Source organism: Anomaloglossus baeobatrachus, chromosome 1 (genome assembly GCF_048569485.1).
Source record: "Anomaloglossus baeobatrachus isolate aAnoBae1 chromosome 1, aAnoBae1.hap1, whole genome shotgun sequence".
In the NCBI taxonomy this organism is placed as follows: domain Eukaryota; kingdom Metazoa; phylum Chordata; class Amphibia; order Anura; family Aromobatidae; genus Anomaloglossus; species Anomaloglossus baeobatrachus.
In genome coordinates, this window is record NC_134353.1 from 32550997 (window position 1) to 32564717 (window position 13721).

A 13721-nucleotide genomic window follows, 5' to 3' on the forward strand; every position below is an offset into this window, starting at 1 on the left:
GCAGTTCATGGAATGAGGCTGCATTGCTCTCTCCTCTCTCTCCTCTTTCTCCTCTCTCTCTTCTCTCTCTCTTCTCTCTTTCTCTCTCTCTCTTTCTCTGTATCTCTTTCTCTGTCCCTCATTCTCTCTCTTTCTCTCTCTCTTTTTCTCTCTGTCTCCCAAGGAGAGGGAAGAAAGTGTTTCAGGGAGGGCTGAGAAAGCATACTACAGACAAGGAGAGGGAAGAAAGTGTTTCAGGGAGGGCAGAGAAAATATACTACAGACAAGGAGAGGGAAGAAAATGTTTCAGGGAGGGCTGAGAAAACATACTATGGACAAGGAGAGGGAAGAAAGTGTTTCAAGGAGGGCAGAGAAAACATACTATGGACAAGGAAAGGAAAGAAAGTGTTTCAGAGAGCGCAGAGAAAACATACTATATTATAATATAATTATTATTTATAATTATAATTTAATTTAATTATGCACTGAGGGGCGGAGCCGGACATCAGCTGTGAGCCGCGGGACACACCTCTAAAATTGGAGCAGTTCACGGAATGAGGCTGCATTGCTCTCTCATCTCTCTCTCTCTCCTCTCTTTCTTCCTTCTCCCTCTTCTCTGTCTCTCTCTCTTCTCTCTCTCCTCTCTCCTCTTTCTCTTCTCTCTCTCTTCTCTCTCTCTTTTTCTCTCTGTCTCCCTCTCTCTCTTCTCTTTTTCTCTTCTCTCTCCCTCTTCTTTCTCTCCTCTCTCTCCTCTCTCTTTTTCTCTATTTCTCTCTCTCCCCTCTCTCTTCTCTCCTCTCTCCATACTCTCCTCTCTCCTCTCTCTCTTCTCTCTCCTCTCTCTTTTCTCTCTTCTCTCTCTCTCCTCTCTCTTTTCTCTCTCTCTCTTTTCTATCTCTCCTCTCTTTCTTCTCTCTCTCTCAGACCTGGTGATGATCAGCTGATGCGGTCACCTGACGGCATCAGCTGACACCATAAGTCGAGCATTGGGGCCGGCTTTTTACCGCCCAGCCGGCTAAACTATCAGCTGATGCTGTCGGACAGGAGTCCGCACTGAAGTGTGTAGTTTGTTGGGAGTTTTTTTTTGCACTGATGCATCAGCTGGTTGTATAAAAGCTGTTTATACAATCAGCTGCTGTGTCATGTGATTCAGGCCCTTGAACCGGACACATCATCTGATCGCTTTGCCTTCCAGCAAACCGATCAGATGATATTGGATCCGGATTTGAAGGCGCGGGACCCTTGACCCAGGATTACTGAGGAGGGGGGTTCTTTATTTCAATAAAGATGGAGTCACTAATTGTGTTGTGTTTTATTTCTAATAAAAAAAGAATTCTGTGTTATGTTTTTTTTTATCTGTATAAGAAATTCATGGTGGCCATGTCTAATATTGGCGTGACACCATGAATTTCGGGCTTAGGGCCACTTGATAATATACAGCTAGCCCTAACCCCATTATTAACCAGTGAGCCACCCTTCACCAGGGCAGCTCAAAGAGTTGGTTACAGCGCCAGAAGATGGCGCTTCTATGAAAGCGCCATTTTCTGGGGCGGCTGCGGACTGCAATTCGCAGCAGGGGTGCCCAGAAACGTTGGGCCCCCTGAGCTGCAGATTCCAATCCCCAGCTGCCTAGTTGTACCTGGCTGGACACAAAAATTGGGCGTAGCCCACGTCATTTTTTTTAAATTATTTCATGAAATTCATGAAATAATTTAAAAAAAGGGCTTCTCTATATTTTTATTCCCAGCTGGGTACAAATAGGCAGCTGGGGGTTGGGGGCAGCCCGTAGCTGCCTGCTGTACCTGGCTAGCATACAAAAACATGGCGAAGCCCACGTAATTTTTTGGGGGGGCAAAAAACTCCTGCATACAGTCCTGGATAGAGTATGCTGAGCCTTGTAGTTCTGCAGCTGCTGTCTGTCTGTATGGAGGAGAGCAGACAGCAGCTGCAGAGATACAAGGCTCAGCATGCTCCATTCACTAGTGTATGCAGGAGAGCAGACAGCAGCTGTAGAACTACAAGCCTCAGCATACTCCATCCAGGACTGTATGCAGGAGTTTTCTGCCCCCCCAAAAAAAATTACGTGGGCTTCACCATGTTTTTTTATGCTAGCCAGGTACAGCAGGCAGGTACTGGCTGCCCCCAACCCCAGCTGCCTATTTGTACCCGGCTGGGAACTAAAAATATAGGGAAGCCCTTTTTTTAATTATTTCATGAATTTCATGAAATAATTAAAAAAAAACTACGTGGGCTTCGCCCCATTTTTGTGTCCAGCCGGGTACAACTAGGCAGCTGGGGATTGGAATGCGCAGCACAGGTTAGCCTAAGCTTTCTGGGCGCCTCTGCTGCGAATTTCAGTCCACAGCCACCCCAGAAAATGGGCTTTAATAGAAGCGCCATCATCTGGCGCTGTATTCAACTCTTCAGCTGCCCTGATGCCGGGTGGCTTGCTGGGTACTAATACTTAATACTAGCTTTGTTTTACTAGCTAGTATTAAGTCAGAGATTCTTAATGTCAGGCAAGTTTAACCCGGCCATTAAGAATCTCCAATAAAGGGTTAAAAAAACCACACAGAGAAAAAATACTTTAATAGAAATAAATACACAGACACATTAGAGACTCCATGTTTATTACTCCCTGTCAGACCTCCACGATCCTGCTCTTCTGTCTTCTTTCTCCTTCAACCCATGCAGCTCTGCTTCATCAGCAGCGCTGCATGGGGGAAGACGCTGCTTCCCGATCAGTACATATCACTCAGTGAGTGAGCAGCAGCTGCGTGCTGTTAGCGGTGACATCACCGCTGACAGGCACGTTGCTATAGCAATGGTGATCTCTGTTATTGACCAGCTGTGGCAGCTGGTGAATAACGGAACAGAGAAGCAGAATGGGGAGCCGACCATGTGCCAGAGCATCTCGCCGATACACGGGGATGCACAAACGAGCACCGCGTACCGGACAGATGCACTGACAGGACCTAGCAATGACGTCTAGCCATGTGACCAATCTGTAGCCAATGAGATAATAGACACATGGCTGGTCACATGCTTTTTTGACGTCACAGAAGGTCCTATCATCAGTGCTGGTTACCGGGAGGATGCAGTGATTATCGTAAGGAAAAGGCAGGAGACAGAGTGCAGGACGCATTGCGGGGACCTGTAAGTGTTATGGCAATGTTTATTAACTGTATGTGTACATTTATATTGCGTTTTTATGTGTTTGTGTTTGCCTGCCATTGGTTTCAATGGGGTTCGAGAGGTTCGTCAAGCCGTTCGCCGAACCAAAGTCGAACGCGGCCTCCGTTCGATGAACTGAACCGAACTCGAGCCTCTAGAGGCTCGCTCATCTCTAATCATAATATTGGGGGCCCTATGCCAATTTTTTTATTTATTTATTTTTTACTGTACACTATAGATGCACAGACTAGGTCTACAATTGGCTAGGGGCACTGTTTGACTGCAACCATTCCTAGTCACTGGTATGCAGGGGAAGCAGAGAATATGCATGAACCTAATGAGCTACCAAGGAAAAAATAAGCATTCACGGGAGCAGTTACAGCTGCATCGGAGACTGGTAAATATAGCATTCTTACTTTTTTTCTTAATTTTTACTTTTTTTTTTATTTCCCAAGTGCCTGATCCAGATCAATACCATTAATTCCTTGACAATTCCGGCCCGAGTCCGGCACTTGGCTGCATTTGAACCCGCGGGGGTTGGACTTTATAGTCCGGTCTCCCATCACTATTTATCACAAAAAAAAATGCATCAAATCAGAATTGCCAAAAACGCACCAAAAACGCACCTTAAATGCATAAAAAACACACAAAAAACACATCATAACTACAAGCTTTTTTTTACATTTCTAGGCTTTATGGTACAAGGTGCAGTTTTTGCTGCAGTTTTAATGTCTCAAAGGTGCATTTTTTGTGACAATGAAACTGCAGCTGGAGCATGTAGCCTAAGTGATGAGACATGGAGGTTTGCTTTAAAAGTCACCCCTTCTGAGTTCATCTCTTTTCATGGGAATTTGGAAAAAGTTGTACTACTTGTGATTTGCTTTGAATTAATTTGCAAGAATTTGAATTTTTGGGTTGAATTGAGCAAATTGTGTTCAAATTTATTTTAAGGAATTTGCTTACCTCTAGTTTCACATGAAACCTCTGCAGAAAAAAAACACGGATTACTTTTTTACGATAAATTTGCAGAGACAAAAATTTTTTAAACAATTGTTTTGAGTCAGGTTTTTTTTTTTCATTTTCAGGTCAGTTATGGGGCAAGAGACTCCATACTCAGTGATCGAAGATTGTATCCACATTTCTTTCGAACAGTCCAGGATAATGAGATGCAATCTTTGGCTTTGGTAAAGTTGTTGTTGTTTTTTAATTGGAACTTTGTTATTATTTTTGCTACAAATGATGATATTGGAGAACGGGAGCTTCGCTTTCTTAGCTCAGAGCTGACGAAATCTGGAATATGTATTGAAAAAATATTTTTTCTCACTCATGCAGAAATCTTACATGCATCTGAAATAAAGAATTTAAAAGCAGAAGTTATTCTACTTTGTGGCACAAGTAGCGGCCTGGTACGGACTATTTTAGTTAAGTCAGCACAAATTATCCTAAAAAAAACTTTTATCTTTTCGACATCTTGGTCACAAGACTCCATCTATTTGTATGGACATTTTATTAATTGTAGCCTTATTAGTGATGAGCGAGCATGCTTGTCACTACTCGGTACTCGCACGAGTATCACTGTACTCGGGCTGCTCGGCGGGGACCGAGTAATCTCGCGATACTCGTGCTTTACTCGTGGTCTTCATTTCTGCATGTTGGCGCTCTTTTGAGAGCCAGCCCTCATGCAGGGATTGGCTGGCAGACCACTGCAATGCCACAGCCCTGTTAGTTGTGGAATTGCAGTGATTGGCCGGCCTGCACAGCGTCACCGAGCCTTTATATCGGCCGGCGCGCTGTGCTCTGCTCACAGCTATTCTGACAGTGAGTGTAGGGAGAGTGTCGCTGATTCAGGGAAAGCTTTGCGGCCCTTTATAGCTTTTTCAGTTGCAGGGCTGCAAACAGTGTGACCAAAAGTCCTTCTCAGGACTATTCTAGTTGTATACAGGCAGGCAGGGTATAGCCAGGTCGGAGTACAGTAGCAGAGTCCTTCTCAGGACTATTGTTGCTATATACAGGCAGGGTATAGCCAGGTCTGAATACAGGCTAGTGACCAAAAGAGTCCTTGTCAGGACTATTGTAGCAGTATACAGGCAGGCAGGCAGGCAGGGTAGTGGTGACCGTATACCAGCCTTCATATCTGGGGCTGGTGTACACAGTGTAAAACAGTCCAGATAGTGTCTGACTTGTCTGTACTGTAATTGTCGCTCCCCAAAAAAACCTGTTAGTAGGTTATTATTGCGTCCGTGCTTGGTTTTTAAAACCGCACGTGTGTGCCTGTTGGTGGCAGCGTACAGGTGCACTGGTGTGCGTTTACCAAACTATTATATAACGCACAAGTGTAGTGTATAATACACGTCAGTCAGCAGTGGCTGATAGTGTCAGAGTTCTTAATTTTTGCTCCTAAAACCTGTGTTAGGTTATTATTGCGTCCGTGCTTGGTTTTTAAAACCGCACGTGTGTGCCTGTTGGTGGCAGCGTACAGGTGCACTGGTGTGCGTTTACCAAACTATTATATAACGCACAAGTGTAGTGTATAATACACGTCAGTCAGCAGTGGCTGATAGTGTCAGAGTTCTTAATTTTTGCTCCTAAAACCTGTGTTAGGTTATTATTGCGTCCGTGCTTGGTTTTTAAAACCGCACGTGTGTGCCTGTTGGTGGCAGCGTACAGGTGCACTGGTGTGCGTTTACCAAACTATTATATAACGCACAAGTGTAGTGTATAATACACGTCAGTCAGCAGTGGCTGATAGTGTCAGAGTTCTTAATTTTTGCTCCTAAAACCTGTGTTAGGTTATTATTGCGTCCGTGCTTGGTTTTTAAAACCGCACGTGTGTGCCTGTTGGTGGCAGCGTACAGGTGCACTGGTGTGCGTTTACCAAACTATTATATAACGCACAAGTGTAGTGTATAATACACGTCAGTCAGCAGTGGCTGATAGTGTCAGAGTTCTTAATTTTTGCTCCTAAAACCTGTGTTAGGTTATTATTGCGTCCGTGCTTGGTTTTTAAAACCGCACGTGTGTGCCTGTTGGTGGCAGCGTACAGGTGCACTGGTGTGCGTTTACCAAACTATTATATAACGCACAAGTGTAGTGTATAATACACGTCAGTCAGCAGTGGCTGATAGTGTCAGAGTTCTTAATTTTTGCTCCTAAAACCTGTGTTAGGTTATTATTGCGTCCGTGCTTGGTTTTTAAAACCGCACGTGTGTGCCTGTTGGTGGCAGCGTACAGGTGCACTGGTGTGCGTTTACCAAACTATTATATAACGCACAAGTGTAGTGTATAATACACGTCAGTCAGCAGTGGCTGATAGTGTCAGAGTTCTTAATTTTTGCTCCTAAAACCTGTGTTAGGTTATTATTGCGTCCGTGCTTGGTTTTTAAAACCGCACGTGTGTGCCTGTTGGTGGCAGCGTACAGGTGCACTGGTGTGCGTTTACCAAACTATTATATAACGCACAAGTGTAGTGTATAATACACGTCAGTCAGCAGTGGCTGATAGTGTCAGAGTTCTTAATTTTTGCTCCTAAAACCTGTGTTAGGTTATTATTGCGTCCGTGCTTGGTTTTTAAAACCGCACGTGTGTGCCTGTCGTTGGCAGCGTACAGGTGCACTTGTGTGCAATTTCCAGAAACTTTGATATAACGCACAAGTAGTGAATATACACGTCAGCAGTGCACAGCATTGCAAAATGCACAAGGGCATTGGCAAGGAACAAGGAAGTGGACGTGATGGTGGTGCAGGCAGAGGCCGAGGTCGTGGGCAAGCTCTAATTTCGCCACAACAAAGGGCCACATCTAGTCGCTCGCACGTCCTGTCCCAAATTCTTGGGGACCGCAGCAGTACACCGCTCTTGAACCAAGACCAGTGTCAACAGGTTGTTAGTTGGATAGCGGATAATGCTTCCAGTCAGATTGGCACCACCACAAACACTCTGTCTTCCACACGGTCAAGTGTCAGTAGCCGTGATACTGCACCGCACATTTCTGAACCTGATCCTCCTTCCTACCACCAGGCTGAGTACACGTCCTCCTCGGACATTAATGATCCCACACTTGGACACTCGGAAGAGCTGTTCACGTTTCCATTCACACATTCTGGCCTCTCGCCAGCTCATATTGAAGTGGGTCATGAGGAGATCGTCTGTACAGATGGCCAAATATTTGAGCAGCCACGTTCTCACGAAGTTGGCAACGTGTCTCAACAAGTGGTGGACGATGATGAGACACAATTGTCAGCAAGTCAGGAGGAGGAGCAGGGTGCGGAAGAGGAAGACGACGTGGTGGATGATCCAGTAACTGACCCAACCTGGCAGGAGGATATGCAGAGCGAGGACAGCAGTGCACAGGGGGAGGGAGGCGTAGCATCACAACAGGCAGTAAGAAGCAGGGTGGTGGCCCCAGGCAGAAGTCAGGCAACCGTTCCCCGGAACAACAACACGACACAAGGTGCCTGTACAAATGTTAGGTCTTCCCGAGTCTGGCAGTTTTTTAAGTTGGATCCAGATGATTCAAAAAAGGCCATTTGCAACACCTGCCGTGCCAGCATCAGCAGGGGTACCAAAACTAGCAGCCTGACCACCACCAGCATGATCAGGCACATGTCAGCCAAGCACCCGACTTTGTGGGAAGTACAACAGAGTCGAGGAGCAGTGCTTGCTGATGTCACTGCTACGTCTTCGCTGGTTGTGCATGCGAGCCAATCCTCTGTCCATGCTGCCTGCGAACAAGCCTCCTCCACTCCTGCACCTACAGTTGCCTACGCAGAAAGAACACCATCATCAAGCACGTCCTTGTCCCAGCGCAGCGTTCAGTTATCCATTCAGCAAACCTTTGAACGCAGGCGCAAATACACTGCCAACACCCCACATGCCACAGTTCTAAATGCTAACATTTCGCGACTGCTTGCGCTGGAAATGTTGCCTTTTAGGCTGGTGGAGACAGAAGCATTCCGTGACCTGATGGCGGCAGCTGTCCCACGTTACTCGGTCCCCAGCCGCCACTATTTCTCCCGGTGTGCCGTCCCCGCGTTGCATAACCACGTGTCACAAAACATCACACGTGCCCTGAACAACGCTGTTTCACCCAAGGTCCACCTAACCACAGACACGTGGACAAGTGCTTGTGGGCAAGGCCGCTACATCTCGTTGACGGCACACTGGGTTAATATTGTGGAAGCTGGGACCCAGTCTGAGCGAGGGACGCAACACGTCCTTCCCACACCAAGGTTTGCAGGCCCTACCTCAGTCAGTGTTTCACCCACACTCTACAGCTCCGGAATGTCATGCTCTTCAGCCTCCTCCTCCTCCTGCGCATCCTCATCCACTGTGCCCTCCACACCAGTCACAAGCTGGAAGCACTGCAGCACTGCCTCGGCGAAGCGGCAACAGGCTGTGCTGAAGCTAATCTGCATAGGTGACAAACCCCACAATGCAGAAGAGCTGTGGACAGCTCTGAAACAGCAGGCAGATCACTGGCTCACACCTCTGAACCTAAAGCCAGGAAAGGTCGTTTGTGACAATGGCCGGAACCTGGTGGCGGCTTTGAGGCGAGGCCAGCTGACACATGTTCCATGCGTGGCCCATGTGCTCAACCTCGTGGTTCAGCGGTTTATAAAGTCATACCCAGAGCTGTCTGATCTGCTGGTAAAAGTTCGCCGCCTGTCTGCACATTTTCGAAAGTCACCTACTGCTTCAGCCGGCCTTGCCGGCTTTCAGCGCCGTTTGCATCTTCCGGCTCACAGACTGGTGTGTGATGTCCCCACGCGTTGGAATTCAACTCTGCACATGTTGGTCAGGATATGTGAGCAGAAGAGGGCAGTTGTTGAGTACCTGCATCACCTAAGCCGTCGGGAAATGGGTCAAACTCCACACATAACACCTGAGGAGTGGAGATGGATGTCAGACCTATGTACCATCCTCCAAAACTTTGAGGACTCCACCAAGATGGTGAGTGGTGATGACGCCATTATTAGCGTCACCATACCGCTACTCTGCCTTCTAAAACGGTCCCTGCTGAAAAACAAACATGATGCATTGCAGGCGGAGCGCGATGAGTTGCAGCAAGAAACAGTAGTGGGTGTGGGTGATAACACACAGCCCAGCCTCGTCTCATCACAACGTGCAGTGGAGGACTATGACGAGGAGGAGGATGAAGACATGGAGCAACTCTCCGGCCAAATTGAGGATATGACATGCACACCAGTCATATCCTCGATTCAGCGTGGCTGGCCAGAGGACAGGGTAGATGAGGAGGAGGAGGAGGAGGAGGAGGAGGAGGAGGAGGACAGCATGTTCAGTCATCTTGTTGGTCAGGCTACTGAAGTCCTGGCTGTTAAGAGTGTGGCGCACATGGCTGACTTTATGGTAAGCTGCCTGTCTCGTGACCCTCGCGTTAAGAACATCTTGGCCGACAATCATTACTGGTTGGTAACACTGTTAGACCCACGCTACAAGGAGAACTTTTTGTCTCTTATTCCCGTGGAGGAGAGGTCAACCAAAATGCAGCAGTTTCGGAAGGCCATACTCACGGAAGTAGGCAAAGCATTCCCCTCACAAAACGCTAGCGGCATAGGTCAGGAATCAGTGGACAACCGAGGCGTACAGCCGAGAGAGGCACAAGTCCAATCCGCCAGAGGTAGGGGAACAGTCTTTAAGATGTGGGACAGTTTTCTCAGCCCCTCACGTACCACAGCCCCTGAGGTGCGGGGTAGTGCCACAAGAAATCCTAAGTTTGCCCAGATGCTGAAGGAGTACCTTGCAGATCGAACAACTGTACTCCGACATTCCTCTGTGCCTTACAATTATTGGGTATCCAAGCTGGACACGTGGCATGAATTGGCTCTCTACGCCTTGGAAGTCCTGGCCTGCCCTGCTGCTAGCGTTTTGTCAGAGCGTGTTTTTAGTGCCGCAGGTGGAATCATTACAGATAAACGCACCCGCCTGTCAACTGAAAATGCTGACAGGCTGACTCTGATAAAGATGAACAAGGGTTGGATTGGGCCAGACTTCACCACACCACCAGCAAATGAGAGCGGAATTTAAAGTTTGCCATGTACCTCCACTCACCCATGGGTACACTTCTCGACTTTGGATAATCGCTGGACTGCTCCTCCTTCTCCTCATGCGCCATCATGATGACCGTTACAATAGTTAGGTCTTTGTTTCAGGTATACCCCCAGTGGTAAATTTTTTCGCCCATTCTTTGCAGAATGGACATTACAACGACAGGAGACCCGCTCCTTTGCAATGGGAACAATGTTTTGAGGCCCTCATGCACGTCTCTACCCAGGGACAACGTGTAGCCTCCCAATTTTTGGCTGCCCTGCCTAAGGGCTATACTATAATACACCCACTTCCTGACAATGGACACTTAATGTTTTGAGGCCCTCATGCACGTCTCTACCCAGGGACAATGTGGAGCCTCCCAATTTTTGGCTGCCCTGGCAAAGGGCTATACTGAAATAGACCCACTTCCTTACAATGGGCACTTCAGGTTTAAAGGCCATCATGCACGTCTCTATCCAGGGACAATGTGGAGCCTCCCAATTTTTGGCTGCCCTGCCTAAGGGCTATACTGAAATACACCCACTTCCTTAAAATGGACACTTAATGTTTTGAGGCCCTCATGCACGTCTCTACCCAGGGACAATGTGGAGCCTCCCAATTTTTGGCTGCCCTGGCAAAGGGCTATACTGAAATAGACCCACTTCCTTACAATGGGCACTTCAGGTTTAAAGGCCATCATGCACGTCTCTATCCAGGGACAATGTGGAGCCTCCCAATTTTTGGCTGCCCTGCCTAAGGGCTATACTGAAATACACCCACTTCCTTAAAATGGACACTTAATGTTTTGAGGCCCTCATGCACGTCTCTACCCAGGGACAATGTGGAGCCTCCCAATTTTTGGCTGCCCTGGCAAAGGGCTATACTGAAATAGACCCACTTCCTTACAATGGGCACTTCAGGTTTAAAGGCCATCATGCACGTCTCTACCCAGGGACAATGTGGAGCCTCCCAATTTTTGGCTGCCCTGCCTAAGGGCTATACTATAATACACCCACTTCCTGACAATGGACACTTAATGTTTTGAGGCCCTCATGCACGTCTCTACCCAGGGACAATGTGGAGCCTCCCAATTTTTGGCTGCCCTGGCAAAGGGCTATACTGAAATAGACCCACTTCCTTACAATGGGCACTTCAGGTTTAAAGGCCATCATGCACGTCTCTATCCAGGGACAATGTGGAGCCTCCCAATTTTTGGCTGCCCTGCCTAAGGGCTATACTGAAATACACCCACTTCCTTAAAATGGACACTTAATGTTTTGAGGCCCTCATGCACGTCTCTACCCAGGGACAATGTGGAGCCTCCCAATTTTTGGCTGCCCTGGCAAAGGGCTATACTGAAATAGACCCACTTCGTTACAATGGGCACTTCAGGTTTAAAGGCCATCATGCACGTCTCTACCCAGGGACAATGTGGAGCCTCCCAATTTTTGGCTGCCCTGGCAAAGGGCTATACTGAAATAGACCCACTTCCTTACAATGGGCACTTCAGGTTTAAAGGCCATCATGCACGTCTCTACCCAGGGACAATGTGGAGCCTCCCAATTTTTGGCTGCCCTGCCTAAGGGCTATACTATAATACACCCACTTCCTGACAATGGACACTTAATGTTTTGAGGCCCTCATGCACGTCTCTACCCAGGGACAATGTGGAGCCTCCCAATTTTTGGCTGCCCTGGCAAAGGGCTATACTGAAATAGACCCACTTCCTTACAATGGGCACTTCAGGTTTAAAGGCCATCATGCACGTCTCTACCCAGGGACAATGTGGAGCCTCCCAATTTTTGGCTGCCCTGCCTAAGGGCTATACTATAATACACCCACTTCCTGACAATGGACACTTAATGTTTTGAGGCCCTCATGCACGTCTGTATGCAGGGGCATTGGTGAACCTCACAATTTAGGACTGCCCTGGCAAAGGAAAATACTACAAAGACTCACTTCCTCAAAATGGGCACATTAGACTCAAGAGGCCTTCATGTACGTCTCTTCTCAGGGACATCGGAGTGCCACACAATGTTTTCACGTAAAATCTTTCATGTATTGATCTCAAAAAGTAACATACACCAGCTCTATCTCACTATTGGGTATGTGCCCTTAACATTTCCGCCATGAAAAATCATTTTGGGGTCATTTTGGAAGGTTTTCTGGTGAGTCCGTAAAAATGGCGTAAAACGCGGACAAAATTGTTCACAGCTGTGACTTTTGAGTGATAAATGCTTCAAGGGGTCTTCCCCATGCTGTTGCCATGTCATTTGAGCACTCTTCTGAGACTTTTGTGACATTTTTAGGGTTTCTCCATGCTGCCGGGAGGTCATTTCACAAAAATACTCGGGTCTCCCATAGGATAACATTGGGCTCGTTGCTCGGGCCGAGTACACGAGTATCTTGGGAGGCTCGGCCCGAGCTTCGAGCACCCGAGCTTTTTAGTACTCGCTCATCACTAAGCCTTATATTTAGCCCCTCTATGTACAGGTTCAATGAATTAGAGGAAATGGTGTTAAGCTGTTATCCATCCACTAGACCTCGTGATCCAATCCTGGAAGATCTTTGTATAACTTCATTACATTGTGTTTCAAGTAATAATCTGAAGAATGATCTTTTACGAAATACTAACTCCTTTCCCCTTTATAATTGCACTGATGAGGAACATTTTACAAATTATAGCCATTATTTTAATGATGGAGTGCCTTATAGAGTGTACACAGCTGTACAGATGATGGCTCAAGCCCTTGATGATTTATATAAAACTTTAGAAATTAGTGGAACAGTCAAGAAAGAAAATGAGGCAAACTTATATAGAAGAAAGGTAAGGAAACATTTGTCCATAAAAAACTGAGAATTTGAAAAAAATTGCAACCCCCCCTCCCGGAAAATACTTAATAAACCTGTTAACCAGATGCATTGTACTACTAATTGTATGTACAATAGTATGCAAATCCATGGAGAGAAAACTCTAACAGCATAATGAAAATTAATAAATAAATAATTTGTAGTTGCCAGGAAAGATAATTTGCAACATATTTTATGTTGTCATTTCATTTTTATTTTTTTTGTACACTTCCTTTCATTCTAAACTTTTTACCTGTATGTGAGTGATTTTTCTTCTAACATTGCTAAACTGTAATTCCATGCTGATCCAACAAAATCCACACAAGAATTTTCCACGACGATTCTGGCTCTGTTACATCCTGAGGTCACAGCGCACGGTCACATTTGAAAACGTGACGTATTACTGCAGCCTCTGTGACACACTGATGAAGCTGTAAAAGTGGTGACATCAGTGAGTTGATTTGTTATTACGACTGGCAGTTCGCACAGTCCCCTAGCTGTGATCTCAGGTGAATTCATCTCAAGTTCATCTGAGCTGAGTTCACTGAGTTCAATGAGTTCCCCTGAGGTGAGTTCACATGTAATCACAGGTGTCGGTTCCCACAGTACCCCAGCAGTGACCTCAGAGGAACTCACTCAATGCCAGATTACTAGATTAGGCTTTGGGTGAATGT

The 13721-nt window shown here is 46.6% G+C and overlaps 1 protein-coding gene across 1 annotated transcript in view; it reads left to right on the forward strand.

The window, feature by feature from the left end:
• Positions 1-13721, forward strand: part of LOC142316190 (vomeronasal type-2 receptor 26-like) — a 120082-nt gene that overhangs the window by 48584 nt on the left and 57777 nt on the right. Inside the window, exon 3 of the mRNA XM_075352642.1 lies at positions 4239-4559. Within this exon, the coding sequence (XP_075208757.1) occupies positions 4239-4559 (321 nt within the window). The remainder of the gene's footprint in view (positions 1-4238; positions 4560-13721) is intronic.